Source organism: Odocoileus virginianus, chromosome 3 (genome assembly GCF_023699985.2).
Source record: "Odocoileus virginianus isolate 20LAN1187 ecotype Illinois chromosome 3, Ovbor_1.2, whole genome shotgun sequence".
Classification (NCBI taxonomy): Eukaryota; Metazoa; Chordata; class Mammalia; order Artiodactyla; family Cervidae; genus Odocoileus; species Odocoileus virginianus.
Genome location: NC_069676.1, coordinates 2,544,805 through 2,561,306, shown reverse-complemented (window position 1 = coordinate 2,561,306; position 16,502 = coordinate 2,544,805). Strand labels below are relative to the sequence as shown.

The 16,502-nt window shown below is 55.0% G+C and overlaps 1 protein-coding gene across 1 annotated transcript in view; it reads left to right on the top strand.

Annotated features, from left to right (window-relative positions):
- Nucleotides 1-386: 386 nt before the first annotated feature.
- The window catches only part of WNT3A (Wnt family member 3A), a 66,825-nt gene continuing 50,709 nt past the window's right edge, over nt 387-16,502 (top strand). Inside the window, exon 1 of the mRNA XM_020899425.2 lies at nt 387-489. Coding sequence (XP_020755084.1) covers nt 419-489 — 71 coding nt within the window. The 5' untranslated portion in view covers nt 387-418. The remainder of the gene's footprint in view (nt 490-16,502) is intronic.

Sequence of the window (16,502 nt, the reverse complement as noted above, 5' to 3'; positions counted from 1 at the left end):
ACAACGCAACCCGTGCAGCCGGCGCACCCGCGCACCCCCGTACACCCCTGGCACCCCCGCGCTCCCCGCGGCCACGGGAGGGGCCGGCGCCGCAGCCGCCTCCGAGCTAGCTCCCAGGGCCCCGCCCGCCCCCTGCCTGCCCCGCCCCGGCCCCGGCCCCGGCGGGCGCCCCCCGCGGCGCTGCCCCGCCCCCGCCGTCCCGCGCTGCCCCGGGCCCCGGCCCGCCGCCCGGCTGCCGGCCCACCTGGCTCAGCGCCGCCCTCGGAGCCCGCGCACCCGCGCTCACCCGCGCACCCCGCGCACCCCGCGGCCGCAGGAGGGCCCAGCGCCGCCGCCCGCGAGCTCCCAGGGCCCGGCCCGCTCCGGCGCCCGCGCTCTCGGGGCGGACTCCTGGCCCTCCGAGATCTCCCGCCCGGCGATGGCCCCGCTCGGATATTTCATATTCCTCTACGGCCTGAAGCAAGCCCTGGGCAACTACCCGATCTGGTGGTGAGTGAGCCTTCCTCACGTTCTCCCCAGCCTGTGCGCGTCCCCTAGTCACCGTCCCCTCGGGCAGGGCCCCGCGGTGGCCCGGAGCCCGCGCTCTGCCCTGCCCTCCTGTTCCGCGGGTGGTTTGTTTTCCTTGGCGGCCACTTTCGACCTGTTCGGGCCGGGGCTGGGACGCGGGTGGCGGAGTTTCCGGGGACATTGATCTCTCGGGCAGAGCGGAGCTCCCGGCGTCGGACGGGGCGAGCAGTGAGCTGCGAGAGGCAGAAACTGGATCCACAAGGGTGGCACGAACGCTTGGGCAGCCCGAGGTCACGAGAAGCCAGGAGGGCGAGCTGGGAGAGGGAGATCCGCCGGAGACTTTCCTTAGGACATGTCTTACACACCACACACGCACACACACACCTTAAAGCAAAGTCAGTGAGACAAGACCGAACAGCTCGAAGCAGCGTAGTTACGTAAAGACTGCGGGGACCCGGCCGGGAGTGGCGGGCGCACCGGGGCCAGCACCTGGCCCTGCTGTGTCTTCCTGCCGCGGTCCCGACCGAGATGGTAAGAAGGGGCTTCGGGAGAGATAAAGAGGGAGAAAGCATCGAGTTTGAGGGCTCCTTAGTGAGAGGCTCCGCGAACCCACATCGGAGACGTCTTGCACTCCAGACAAGACACATTCCCGTGAAACCCTCCTAAACCTGGTGATGGAAGTGCAGATGAACCAAGAGACGGTCCTAAGGGGAGGACAAATCCCGAGGGGAGGAGGGAAGCTACTTCGGTAGAGCCCCCACAGGCAAGGGTCGCTCCAGCTCCCCAGGGGAGAGGGCAGGGGCGCTCTGAGATGCCCGAGATTTGACGAACACAGCTGGGGGAAATACGGGAGCCGAGGGGCCTGAACGCGCCGCTGGAGGAGACCGAGATCAGAGACAAACCTTCACATACACATGCGCGCGCGCGCACACACACACACACACACACACACACACACACACACACACACACCAGGAACTCTCTCCGACGGCTTGCCTGGAATTATAATAATTATGCCGAGGGGAAGTTGGGGCGGGGGGAGACTGAGTGAGCCGAAGTACATCTAATCCGATAATAATTTTTCTCTTCGAGATTGTTCAGGAGCGGGGGCGCCCTAGGTGTGGGGCGCGGGTCCAGGCGCAGCCTGGCGGGACGGGGCGGGGCTCAAGAAGGAGGCACCGGCGGGTCCGAGGGCTCGGGAGAGGTGGCGGGGCGGCGGGGACGTGCTGCGGAGACCCCGCGCACCCGCGCGGCACCTGCAGCTCCTGACTGCAGCGGGCGTGCCCCCTAACGCGGGGACACTGACTCCGGGGGAACCAGGGGAGCGCGTCGGAGAGAGCCCTCGGCTGCCTGCTCCCGCGGGGGCCTCTAATTAGAACCCGCCGCCGCTGCATTCCTGGGCGCTAGAGGAAGCGCCTTCGCCCCCGCGCTTCTTCCATAAAGAAGGGCCCTGTCACCAGCCTCTGGCCACCCAACGCCGTTGAATCTCTGTCCTCTCGGCCCTGAGCGTCCCTGGCCTTGCTCCCCTCAACACACCTATGCCACCCTTTGCGCCGGGGCCAGACGTGTTCCATCCGAAAGATCCTGGGGCCTGCTGGGTGCTTCCGGCACGCTCCCGGTGAGTGGGGAGGGGCGTCCTGTCCCCACCCCCTCCCTTTCAATGACCCACCCAATCAAGAGTCTAGAGCAACTCTAACCCCGAAGGGAAGAGGGCGCCACGGAGCCGCCCCGCCCCGCTTTGCTCGCTTGTTTCTTGAGAAGAAGCATCTTTGGTGGCCACAACCCCAGGGCTCACTGAGGACCAGCACTTTTCTCTCTTCCTTCCCTTTGCCCCCAGGCCATCTGGACACAGCAAGGATGTGGTCTCTCCACGGTGCACATGAGCATAATGAAAAGGAGGGCTCACAAAGAAAGAAATGGCGTTTAACAGCAGCAGGAAGGCTCTCTGTCTTCATATCCAACCTGATGGAGTTTCCCACAGGTGGCTCCTTCTTTTTTCTCGCCAACCCCTTCTCCTGCTCCCCCACCCCTCAGTGAGGCCTTGGAGTGAGGGGGAGACCCTCTCTTTATAACTTCTCACCTTCACACTCAGCCTCCCTAACTGGTATTCTGTTTCACCTTCCCTCCCCAAAATGAAGCCCCCGCTCTCATCACTTCCCCCCACCCCACCCCCAACCCCTTGCATATGAAAGTGAAAGTGACAGGGACTTCCTCACCTGGAGAAACAAGGAAACAGCCCAAATTGGGAGTAATTAGGCTTTGAAGTTGGTGTAGTCTTGGTGGGAGGGTGGAAGGAGAGGAGGCGGTGGTGCTGCATCCCGTGGGGATTTAAAGAGCCAACCGCCTCCCCAGGACCATCTTGGAAGTGTCCTTCACCCTAGATGTTCAAGGTCCAGAGACAGGTCCCAGCAGAGGCACAGACAGAGAGCCCTAAGACCAGAACGTTGGAAGTTGCAGAGACCTCCAAGAACGTGTGTTCTGGTCTCCTCGGGTGACAGGGAAGGGACCTGGGAGGTGGCAGAACACAGGCCTGGGCACGTGATCCCAGAGGCCAGCCACCAGCATCCCATGGGGCCATGTACTGCAGACCTACGAGGACGCGCTAGCCCCTTCCCCCACACTCCCCTGATCCAGACTGAATTCTTGTTTAGTTAGAATTGATCAGAAAGATCTATGTGAACACAGCACAGGCATCATGGTCCAGGGGAACACACGGAAACCTTGCAGAACTATGCTCAGTTCACAGCTGGTGATGTGCTACCAGCACCTGCCTCCCACTTCACGTGTCTGGGCTGATGGCGTCTTGTGATCCCCTCCCCTCCCCTGGGGCTGACCCCTGCCCCCTCGCCACAAAGCTCGGCCCCTCCATCTCCTGCACCAGACTGCAGTGCCCCATCTCCCCACCTTCCGCGTCTGTTCTCAGCTCCTTCCACCCTCCCCTCTCACCCTCCTGGAGTTCCGGCTGCAGTGTCTTTACCTGCACAGAGAGCCTGGCCCTCCTTTTCCTGTCGGTTCCCCTTTCCTGCCACCCAGCACCCCACCAGTCTCTGCTGTACCTAGATCTCCCCAGCTCTGAGTGGTACCTGGAGTGGATGTCACCCCAGCCGACCCCGGAAATTCCCTGGGAGGCCACGTCCAGTCTTCTCCCACCCCTGAGCCAGCTCAGCAGCTTGAGACAGACTCCCAGTGCAGTGCTCTCGGTTCTCCCCACTTTCACTGCTTCTCTGTCCTCCTCTCCAGCCCACCGCACCCCACACCCTGCTCTGAGCCTGTGTCCAGACCCTGAGGAATGCCAGCTTGGCCATCACCCCACCACACACTCTAGAACTTTCTCTCTGCACAACCTTCCCTGGTGCTGGCTCTACTGGTTCTTCACACACAGGGGTCTTCTCCGCCCCAGGTGGAATAGAGGCTCTCCCCCCCGCCCACCGCCACCATGGACCCTGATATCTGTGAGGCAGAGGTGCATGTGGAATTCAGGGAGAGTGAAAGAGAACTCGAAAGGCTTTCTGCAGGACCCACAGCCTCAGAGGGTGTATGGCGGGAGAGTGAGGGGGAGGAGGAGGAAGGGAGAGATGAGCAGTCACACGGAGGAAGAGGTTGCTTGTGTCAGACAACACGGGACCTGGGAGGGCTGAGCCAGGCTCTGAGGCTTCTCAACCGGGAAGGGCCCAAGCAAGCCAGACTCCCTGAGCTGGCGTTTCCCGGTGAGCCTGCCCCGCTGCGGGTCCCTCCCAGGGCAGCCTGTCCCTCCTGCCAATCCTTCCTTCTCACTTCACCCTGTTTGTCTGCCCCTCTCTCTGTGAGTGCGCGCCTCTCCACCTCTGTCTCTGTCTCTCTGTGTGTCTGTCTGTCCTCGTCTCTCTCTGTCTATATTTGTCCCTCTGAATCTCTGTGTCTGTCCCTCTCTCTCTCTCTGCCTCTCCCTGCAGCCCTGAGGCTGGTGATGGTACCAGCTAGCCTATGAAACTAGAGAAATCCAGATGCCAGTTCGACACCCTTGGTGTTGTAGGATCTCAGGGTACTGGGAACGATGCTCCTCCACAGAACCACCAGTGGACATCCTTTTATTGAAGAGCAATGTTAGAAATGACCATAGGTAAAATATGTATGACCAGAAATCGTGTTTGATATCACCAAGTTGAATATGCATCATCTTGATCCCTTGAAAGCTCATCATGGTACTCAGTCCTTCCAGAATGCCAAAGCATCACCCACCTCTCACATCTAACTTGATATGTCTTGGCCACCTACGCACTCGGGACTCTGGGACTCAGATTGGGGCAGCTTCTCCCACGTTAGCTAACCCTGCATTTCACTGGGCTTCTTGTCATCTTTTAAAATGATTCTGTTTTATTTGCACGAATCCCCTAGAATTCTTTGTGAGAGCGAAGGGGGTGAGTAAATACAATCAAGGAGGAATACAGTCTGGAGAGGCTATAAAATCACACTTTTCACGGTGGGTCTCACTTACAAATCTCCAGCCTGTAAGGATGGAAGTTGCCTTGTTCCAGAGGGGCTCTGCCACCATCGTGCAGGCCAGGACAGGGAAGGCAGGGTTTGGGTAAATCTCCTGTCCCTGAAAGTATCAGTTATATTCAAACTGTAATCCACAGACCAGAGCCCATCATGGATGGTTGTTCATGAAGAAATAAGAACAGAAGTTGAAAACAGGTGTTCAGGAAGAATCATGGCAGTTTTAAAAATGTATTATGTATTATTTTAGCAGAGTTTTAATGTAATTTATAATAATATTAGGAATTTTAAAAACCCCAAACCCAACTTCTATAGCTAGTTTGAGCAACTGAAGCCGCTTCTGCCATGCCCAAGTCAAGGGTCATTCCCCTTGAGGCTCCATCACCTAGCCCTTGTCATTTGCATTTTTGAGCCAAGTCTTAGAGTTTGTATTTACCCCTTTCAAGTGCAATTGAAGGACTGGAGCCTCCTGTGGTTGAGAAGTGTTGGGGGAACACCTCACTGCAGTTTGGTGTGTGAGAAGCTGTTGGCCAGGGAGGACTGGACTTCTGTGTGGCTCTAGCAAATCCTGGGAGCAGAGGCTATGTAAGGTAGCCAGAAGGCAGATTTTGGTTCAGTATAGGAAAGGCTTCCTCGATCTGAGAGTAGTGGTAGTGAGCTGTCCATCCGTGGAAGGGTGGAAGCAGAGGCTGAGGAAGGAATAGCCTGCCTTGGTGGGGAGGTGGGGGGGGGATGTCCCACAGACACTACAGTGGCTGAGAATCCAGGGTTTACAAGACCCAACTCTTCCCCCGCCCCCTCCCAGCTCAGCACTGCACTCATAGTCCTCCTGGTAAGTCCCCTAAACTCCCCTAGGCACAGCGGGGATAGTTCACAGTTACACAGTGATCAATGAACCCATCCTGGCATGCCTTTGCCCCCCACACCCCAACAGCATGCCCTCCCCTCCTAGTGCCCCTGCATCCCATCACACTTCCTCCAGCCTTGCTCAGCTGATCCCAGATCTGACCATGACTCCTCACTCCTCACCAGACTGGGCTGGATGCTGTAGGGTAACATGAAGAGGTGGACAATAAGGCCCTGACTCCGGCCAGGCTGCCTGATCCCTGTGAAACCTGACCCCGCCCACCTGTGTGGAACTGTCATAAGAATGGCACCTATATCACCAGGCTGTGAGATCCTACAGGGTGTATGCTATCCTTCCCCCCAACCTTGGCCCTTCACCCCCTGTAGCTGTTAGATAAGACTTTGTTGAACAAGTAAATGAAGGAATAAATGGGTGGAATATTTCCTATGAAAAACAGAAACTGTATTGGGTAGCCTGTGCTTGGGGACATGAAAACATAGCTGACTGTTTTTACAGCCCCCTCGACTGAACCCCTGGCTCTAGGGCTGGGTCCCCCCCACGTACCAGACCAGCTCTGCCTCGGTCTCCCTCACAGTCTCTCCAGGTGACACCCTGGAGGTGTCTCACACTTTGGTGCTTCCACATTCCTTCCCCGACGAAACGTGCCGCTGCCGCCCAGGGAAGCGGGCAAATGCATGGCCGCGGGCACGGGAGCCTCTGCCCGCCTGCTGGGACTTGCGCAAAGTATGTGTCAGTAATCCCGGCTCGGCCCGCTGGGGCAGGAGAGGGTGCTGGGAGGGCTGCAGGCAGGGCCACGCAGCCCAGAAGCTGGGAAGAGGTGGCCCCCGACACCAGGGATCCAGGTCTTGGGACACCCCTCCTCATAGGCCCTCCCATTGCCAAAAGTGCTCCAGCCACTGGGGAGGGGTCTTCCAGGCAAGAGACAGAGAGAGCAAGGAGGCATGTGGGCCCTTCTTGGAGATGTCATAGTGCGTAGGGAGATAAGGTAAAATCTGGAACACCTTGGGGCAGATGAGCACCCTTGGGGGACTCTGAGTCCTACGAGCCTCCTGAACAGCTCCATCCAGAAAGGACAGAGCCTACCCATCAAGCTGGGTAGCCATCAACCTACAAGGCAACCAGCCCGAGGATAGGAACCTGGTCCAGCCTTGGAGAGGCCCTGACCTTAGAAGACAGCAATTTAAAATGGGACAGGCACTCTGGAATCCTCATGTGTTACGAGGAGAGTCCATGGGACCAACCACAGTCCTCCTCCGCAGAAGCCCTATAGGCAGAGAGGGCAACAGGGGGCCCCAGATGAGGAATGAGCAGAGATCTGTGCCCTCTAAGGACAAGGGAAAGTGTCGCCATGCTCTCTGGGGGTGGCCCCTTGTGGCCCACATGTGGGAGGATGGGCAGGCGGAGTGGCAAGCTTCAGCGGGGTACAGAGAAGGCAGCTAGGAGCGCTGAGAGCCCAGAGCACTTCCTGGAGAGGTGACCCTGGATGATGTATAGATAGAATGTGGGTCACCCATCCCCCAAGGTGCGGATGAATCCGCCGTGTCTATGACTCACTTCCCCTCCAGGAGCCTCTGATAGAATGTGGCCCACCACCTCCTTGGACAGATGGAGAAACTGAGGCCCAGGAGAGAAGAGCAAGAACAGTTAGTTCAGTGAATACCAGGAGGTGGTGATCACATCCTTTCCCCTAGACCCGGCCGAGCCCTCCTCCCCACAGAGCCCTTCTCTCTTTGAGAATTGCTGTGAGGTCCCAGCCTCAGCAGGCAGCCGTAGGCAAGGGCAGAGTGGTGCCCACAGTGCCAGGTACCCTGTGTTTGCTGATCTTGCAAAAAGAAATCAGACCAGAACTCAAGAGACCTAAGAGCCTGTGACTCCGTTCTCATCTGTCAGATAACGGCGCACAAGCATTTAGGCACTCTGATTGAGGGTCCATCCCCAAAGGACCCAGGCAGGGACAGGGGGCAGAGGGGGTCTGCGCCAGGTCCTGCCTTTGCCGCCAGCCTCTCTCCGTGAGAAGTGGCTTCTGTCCTCGGGTCTCACCGCACATTTACAGTGAACTCCGCTTGAGTGAAGGCCATCAGCCCCGGGGGGCACAGCTGGCCCAGACTGGGTCCTGAGTGGCCTCCTTCCCCTGCGTGTCACAGCCAGCGCCTCTCCTCTATCTTGAGTAAGACCGTCTGGCAAGGCGCCTGGCCTTTCAACAGTGCAACTGTGCAGTCCTCAACAGGAGCGAACAGGGGCAGAGAGAGAAAAATCATTAGTGCTTTTGGGTGGCAGGCGTGACTCACGTGGCCCCAGCCATAGGCTGGAACTGGAGTCTAGGGGCCACTTTGCAAACTGCACAAGTGTGTGCTCTGGGTTGAAAATGATGCCCTCACCCCCAAACAAATTATTACCAAAAATTAACCAAACATAGCATTCACAAAACCCTGAAAAACAAACAAGCTCTTCATCTTACCAACTTAATACAGGCATTTCCTCACTTTAGGTTCTTCTCATTTCGCTTACACATTTTCCATGATCATAATAACAGTGTGCAGAGAAGGCTATGTTCTGTTTTTTAAGGCTTACCATCTTCCACTAAACATTTTGCATCTGTGGGGCCGTCTCAGCAACGGCACTAGCAGCTACTCAGGCTTGTGGTGTGGGCATGCTGTAATCTCCTTGCCTGACCATTGCCCTCTTCTGCTGTGTGGATGGCCCTGCAAGCAAAATCTCTCCAGAACCTAGTGTGAAGGCTCAGGGCTCAGAGAGGGGTCCTGGCCGTATCTGCGGGGAAAGGATGCATTCAGTTTGGGACAGTCTGATTTTGAGGGGCCTTTGGGACAGCAGATGTGACATCCAGCTGGGCATTTAAGATTCTAGCTCCCAGCCAGGGGGTGGCTGGCAGTGGGGATGCGGGCACTTCCTGGGTTGCCATGCGGCACTTCAGGGTTGGCAGTAGGAAGGGAAATGGAACAGATTCCTCATCGGGTGAATCATGGCGACCAGGTGCAGGGTGAAGGAAATGGGTGCAGTGAGGGCAGGGCCCCCACGCCCTGGTGGTTCCCAGGAGAAGGGCGGCACACCCCCTCCCGCCTGGCTTTCCCTGAGGCCACAGGGCACAGTTTTTGTCCATCAGGGCAGGGCTGATGAGATCTGAAGTCATCATTGGCTAGAACATCCTGCGCTGGCAATGGCTGTGAGGAGGAAGAGATCGCGAGACAAGGTCAGGACCTCACAATGACCTAGATATATGGGCCAGAGGGTAAATGAGGGGTGACTGGTTATGGGGTTCCCACACTCAGGGCTCACCTGACGCCACCTCCTGTGAGTGGCCCTAAGCCAGGCCCTACCATCTCCATCTGGACCTCAGTTTGCACACCCGAAAAGCATGTGAGAGTCTGAGGGGGAGACTGAAAAATTAACCTGAAGCCCCAGACACCCAGGTAAAAACTCAGAGTGGGTTCCTGGGAGATTAATGAGACCTCATCCATGCTTGTGACCCCTCAGAGAGCCTCTCTCAGCAAGACCCTGAGTTTGCCTCCTCTGGGTTTGGAAAATTCTGAAAGAGATAGGAATACCAGACCACCTGACCTGCCTCTTGAGAAATCTGTATGCAGGTCAGGAAGCAACAGTGAGAACTGGACATGGAACAACAGACTGGTTCCAAATAGGAAAAGGAGTATGACAACGGTGTATATTGTCACCCTGCTTATTTAACTTATATGCAGAGTACATCATGAGAAATGCTGGGCTGGAGGAAGCACAAGCTGGAATCAAGATTGCTGGGGGAAATATCAATAACCTCAGATATGCAGATGATACCACCCTTATGGCAGAGAGTGAAGAAGAACTAAAGAGCCCCTTGATGAAAGTGAAAGAGGAGAGTGAAAAAGTTGGCTTAAAGCTCAACGTTAAGAAAACTAAGATCGTGGCATCTGGTCCCATCACTTCATGGCAAATAGATACAGAAACAGTGGAAACAGTGGCAGACTTTATTTTCTTGGGCTCCAAAATCACTGCAGATGCTGACTGCAGCCATGAAATTAAAAGACACTTACTTCTTGGAAGAAAAGTTTTGACCAACCTAGACAGCATATTAAAAAGCAGAGACATTACTTTGCCAACAAAGGTCTGTCTAGTCAAGGCTATGGTTTTTCCAGTAGTCATGGGATGTGAGAGTAGGACTATAAAGAAAGTCGAGCACTGAAGAATTGATGCTTTTGAACTGTGGTGTTGGAGAAGACTCTTGAGAGTCCCTTGGACTGCAAGGAGATCCAACCAGTCTATCCTAAAGGAACTCAGTCCTGAATGTTCATTGGAAGGACTGATGTTGAAGCTGAAACTCCAATACTTTTGCCACCTGATGTGAAGAGCTGACTCATTTAAAAAGACACTGATGCTGGGAAAGATTGAGGGCAGGAGGAGAAGGGATGACAGAGGATGAGATGGTTTGGCATCACTGACTCATGGACATGAGTTTGACTAAAATCCAGGAATTGGTGATGGACAGGGAGGCCTGGTGTGCTGCAGTCCATGGGGTCGCAAAGAGTTGGACACGACTGAGCGACTGAACTGAACTGGATTTGGAAATGGGAGGTCAGTGCCCTGCCTCAACATCATCCTTCCCACCACAACACTTCTGGAATGTTCACCGTTATTGCTTCCTTCTTCTGTCACCACCTGGCTCTTTTTAGGATGCTCACCACCCCCAGATGAGAGTTGGGGTCTGGCTCCTGGTGATCTCGCTTATTGCTGGCTCTGAGATACTAGACTGGAGAGAAGCAAGTGGCCAGCCCCATGGAGACAGATGGGGCTCTGGGGGGAGGGATACAGTGGCCCCACTCCTGAGCCTGGCTGAGCGTGCTCTCTCCTGCCACTCTAATGGAACTCATGTTCTCAGAGAGCAGCACCAGAAGTTGCCAGAAGCCTTGGGATTTAAAAGCAGAAATCAAAGGAAACCTTGATTGCCAGACCAAAGGGTTTGGACTTGAAGCTTCAAGAGGCTCCCTGGACTCAAAGTCCTGGGACTCAAAGTTGGCTCACTTTCAGTGATCCCAGAATCAGTGGTTTCCAAACACGGGCAAGAAACAGAAGCCCCTGCAGGGCCTGTCAGAGCAGGGCACTGGCCCCGAGGTTCTGACTCAGCAGGCCTGGGGCAGCACCGTGGGGAGCTTGGCTTCTGACAGGTTCTGTGGCGCACATGCTGCCAGCCCAGGGCCACCCTAAGCGTGCCCAGCTCTCCCTCCAGCCGTCTGGTGTGTTGGCTGGGAAACCCAGGTGCAAAGGCCACAGCAGCAGGCAGAGGGGACCAGCCAGGGACAGATGGGAGCCACCGTACACGCTGCCCTTCAGTGACGGTTCTGTGCTAGAAACAGTGTCACATCAAACGCAGGAGTCCCACTGTGTCCTCTGTCTTTGGGTTCAGTGGTTTCTGTGTGGGGCTTGTTCATGAACATGACGTTTACCTTACTCTCTGTCATAAACTGCATGTTCATGTTCCCCCAGATTTATACATTGATCCCCCAACCCCCCAGTGTGATGGTATTAGGAGGTGGGACCTCTGGGAGGTAATTGGGGTTAGATGAGGTCATGAAGGTGGAGTCCCCGTGATGGGAATAGTTTCCTTAAAAAAAGAAGACACTAGACTTCTCTGTCTGCCATATGAGGGCACAGCAAGAAGCTGGCCATCTGTGAACCAGGAACCCTTCGCCAGAACCCCACCATGTCCACACCCTCATCTCAGGACTGTGAGAAATGAATGTTTGTTGTTTCAGCCACCCAGTCTATGCTGTTTGTTGTGGTGGCCCATGCTCACCAAGATAGCTGTTCATAAATGTTATCTTCCATGACTGGTATTTAATATGTTTTAAGAGTGTAATAGCATACTGGAAAGGGGAAGCCAACATGCCAAAACCCCATCCTGCCAAGTTAAAGCAATGATGTTGGTCAGGTGTCTTGCTCTATCCCCAGCTTCTTGGTCCAGGAGATTCCCTGGGGTCCCACCTACCAGGTTGCATCATTTGGCAAGAGTCATATAGCAGGCAGGGCCAGGCGCAGGACCACACAGGTGATGCTGGTTGGGCAGGTGGGCCAGATAAGCAGCTCGGCTTATGCAGGAAGAAAAGATTCCAGGGGCTTGAGAAGAAGAAGTAACCAGCCTCCGCGAGAGTGGTAGTGGGTCCCTGAGGAGGGGTGCTGTTGGGGACAGAGGCGGAGGAAGGGGAGAGCTGTCTAAAGGTTGTGGTGACCAGCCCTTGAAGGCGGCAGTGGCTTGAACCTGGAGGGGCTGCCTCCTGGCCTGAGTAGCTTTGAGGGCAAGAGAAAAGAGCCAGCATGCAGAGGAGAGAGATGGGGAATATTTAGTCTTTGCTGAGTAACAACCAACCAGAGTTATGGCTTCAAACAGCACCTGTGCACTAGTTCACAGCTCTGCAGGCCAGAGATATTGGTGGTTTGCCTGGGTTTCCTGCTTATGGTGTCTAGAGGCCAAAATCAAAGTGTTGGCCAATCTGGCAACAAATATGCTCCCAACCTCACCCAGCTGTCAAATTCTGGTCCTTGCGGTCTCCATGTTCTTGCAGCTGTCTGCCACGGTGGTTCTCAGCTCCTTGAGGCTACTTTCTGGTCTCAGAACGCAGCACCTTCATCTCAGAGCCAGCAATAGCTTCAGACGCTGTTGATGTCTCTGACTTCTGCTGCTAGGTGAAGACTCTGCTTTGAAAGCATACTTGGGGTTAGAGTAACCCAGATTGGTGGCCCTGATATGTCTGCTTTCCACTGCATGTCCTGCAGATATAGCAAGTGTAATCTGTCTGTATTCACAGTCCCAGACAGGAAGGTGGGCACTCTGGAGGCCTTGTGAGAACCTGGACTTGGTGGCTAGGAGAGCAGGAGAGCAACCACCTCCTTCGGGGTGTGCACAGCCGCTCTCTGTCCCATCCCCTCAAATCTCATGTGTGTGTGCTAAAGTGGCTTCATTCATGTCCAACTGTTTGTGACCCTATGGACCATAGCCCACCAGGCTCCTCTATCCAGGGGATTCTTCAGGCAAGAATACTGGAGTGGGTTGCCATGCCCTCCTCCAGGGGATCTTCCTGACCCAGGGATTGAACCCGAGTCTCTTGTGTCTTCTGAGTTTGCAGACAGGGTCTTTACCACTGACACCACCTGGAAAGCTCAAACCACATGTCCCTTCCCAAATGCTCCTGAGGCATCTCCCTCTGGGCGCCAGTCCCCTGGGACAAGAAAATGACATCTTTATTTGTACCCACCACTAACTGCAGTTGAACTCACCTTCAGTTATGAATGGAGGTGACAAACTGCAATAGCCTTTGTGGTTCTCTGCTATCACCAGGGGAAAGCAGATACTTTCATCTCAGAAGACGATGGCAGTTGGTGCAGAGATTATAAAATGTCATTGGGCCCTCAGCCCACTATGTAGGCTCAGTAAAGAAACTCATGGTCCTGAATCACAAGCTTGTTCCCTGTTGTTGTAACCCAATGTCAGTCTGCTTGTTTGGTTGTAACTGTTTCTTTCTCCTCCGCTTGGGTCTGGGATGATGACTTGACTATAGAGCAGAGAGTTTCTACAGGCCAAACCTGCTTTCTAGTGCTCACATCTCACATAATCGGTTTGTCTATCAGGGTGGAGACCTTGCTAGTGCACAGCCCAACACAGGCTGACTTCGGCAGTCTCTCCACGGACCTGCTTCTCTATTCCAGGATCTGACTCAGGAGTCCAGCCTGCATTGGTGTTACTGCATTTTATGTGCTCTGAGCACTTGGGGAGCACATTACACCAAGGTGGTGGTGCCCTGTAGTTGCAGCACTTTTCAGTTTACAGCATCCCTCTCCCACTAAGCTGTCTCTAGTTCCTGGAGAGACCCTTAAACAGGACAGTACCTGGTTGTCCCTGGGGTCTGGGGCCCAGAGTCCTGGTGGACGCTGCTCCCCACCAACCTGTCCAGCCCCTAGCCCCAGGTCCATGTACCTTCCACCTCCTCCCGGAAGACCATGGGAGGAAGGAGTTACAAATCTTCATCTTCCAAGTATTAATTGACTGAGGGTACCTACCACCTCCTCGGATTAGAAATCTGAATCTTGGAAGTGTTGAGAAGATAGCACATGTCCAGTTTGGAGTTTTCTTCCAGCTTTATGGAGATATAGAAGGCAATGGCAACCCACTCCAGTACTCTTGCCTGGAAAATCCCATGGGCAGAGGAGCCTGGTGGGCTACAGTCCGTGGGGCCGCAAAGAGTCAGACACGACTGAGCAACTCCACTTTCATTTTTCACTTTCATGCATTGGAGAGGGAAATGGCAGCCCACTCCAGTATTCTTTCCTGGAGAATCCCAGGGACGGCGGAGCCTGGTGGGCTGCCGTCTAAATGGTCACACAGAGTCGGATGTGACTGAAGCGACTTAGCAGCAGCAGCAGTTGACATATGACATTGTGTAAGGTTAAGGTGTATAATGCAATTATTTGATGTCTGTCCATGTAATAATGATGCATATATTGCAAAATGATTACCACCGTAAGGTTAGTGAACACACTTTGGATATTCAATATAAATGTTTATGAACCAATTTATCCTTGAAGGCTCAACCAAAATTCAGTGACATCAACTGGGCCCCCTGTGACCCTTCTCTGCCCCCTTTCTCCCGCACACAGACTCCTCTCATGTCTGACGGATCCCCCCCCCCCCAACTTTCTGCCCTACATAGGCAGGGTGCATCACCAGGATCCTCTTGATTGCCCAGCTCTGGGACAGAGGAACCTTTCTGGAAATAATTCAAGGAACTTAAGAGGCCACCAGGTCTAGCGTGGGTGGAAGAGGGATCCAGTTGGGGTTGGTGGAGGCCAGAACAGGGGAGTTCTGGGCTGGGAGTTCTCCCTCTGGGCTGGGAGCTGGCTGCCAAGACTGGCTTTGCTTGGGGAGTGGGAATACGGGCCCTGACTGGGAGGAGGCCAGGAGAAGGCAGGGGCAGGGGCGCTAACTCAGAACCGCAACCTTGGGATGAGGCTGGGGAGAAGCCGTGAACTCGGGAGCCCCTCTGCTCTCCCTGGAGCTGTGGCCTGGCAGTGTGAGGAGAGGTGGGGAGGGGCCCAGGTGGGGACAGGCTGCGGGGTTCTGGGGATGGGCAGCTCAGCCGCCACCCACAGTGAGCCCCAGCATCTGGCATCTAGCAGGGGGACAAGCACCCTGGGACTGGTGAGAATAGAGAGAGATGGAGTCCGCTATTTTTTTTTCTGTCTGAATTAAATGGCCCTTTGTTTTACCACTTGTTCTGAGTCTCCAAGTACATTCAGCCAGTTAAAGAAATCCACTCAGAAATCAACTGAGTGGATTTTCCTTCTGACAGACCGTCTTCATCCCTTCTCCAGTTTGAGCACGGCTGCCAGCAACAGAAGAGAAGGAGAGAACACCACACACCTCAGGAGCCAGTCCCCTTCAGAAAGGCTCCAAGACCAGAGCCATGAAGGGCAAACCCTACCCTAATGTTCCATCAGGAAGTGTTCAAACATCCAAAAAGATGCAGGACTTGAACAAAGAACACCTATGTACCCACAATGCACATTCTGCTTGACCCAGTGTATTCCATACCTCACTATCCCTTCTATTCACCCACCTATTCATTGCGTGTTTTTATGTGACCTCAGTCCACTCTTTCCCTGAATACTTTGGCTGGCTCATCATCAACTAGAGTTCGACATTTGTTTGCAAATCACATCTCATGTGGAGCATCAAAATGTGGAACAGATGGGTGCAAAACATCCTGAATCACAGGGTGGAAGAGCCAGAGCTGATCAGGGCAGCCTCACCTGGAGTGACAGCTCATTCCTGCTTAAAAAATCCCTGGTGGCCCAATGGTTAAAAATCCAGTTTGCAATGCAGGCTACACCAGTTCAATCCCTGGTCCAGGAGGATCGCACATGCCGCAGAGCAGGTAGACCATTGCTCCGCAGCTACTGAGCCAGCACTCCAGAGCTCACGAGCTGCAGTTCAGGAAGCCTGCTCACCCTGGAGCCCAGCAAGAGAAGGCACTGCGGTGAGAAACCCACACACTGTAACTAGACAGTGGCCCCCACTTGCTGCAATGAGGGAAAGCCCGCTCAGAACAACGAAGACCCGGCGCAACCAAACATAAGTCCTTTTTTTAAAAAATGGAAGCCCCTTTAGTCCCAGGCAAACAAGGCAGTTGGTCCCAGCCCCACCTGACCTGCTGGCCTCTGAGGCACCTCTGCTGGGAGTCCTGGGTGTGCTGAGGAACATAGATTGAAAACCACTAGCCTGGCCCCGACAGCGCTCTCTCTGGCCTGGCAACGCCATCGAGGCCTCCAGAACTGGCCACAGCAGCCCTGTCTTTGCCTGAGGCAGAAGGAGCCTGGTGAGTGACCAGCCAGGCTAGCAGAGGTGGACTCCAAGCTATGGAAGCACAGTAGCAGCTGCTGAAGGGCCCTGAGCCAGAGCCCTGAGTCTTCCCCAACCTAGCTCTCACCCTGTGTTCCACCTGCTGGCTTCACAGGGCCACCTGGCTGTTCAGTTCTCGTGGCCCCCTCCCCATGAGTCCCCCCGCTCTTTACAGAGGTTGTCATCCGAAACTTATGCCGCCAGTTCCAAGTTACACCCTGCTTGTGCCAAGTGGAGTCAGAGAATGATGCTGGG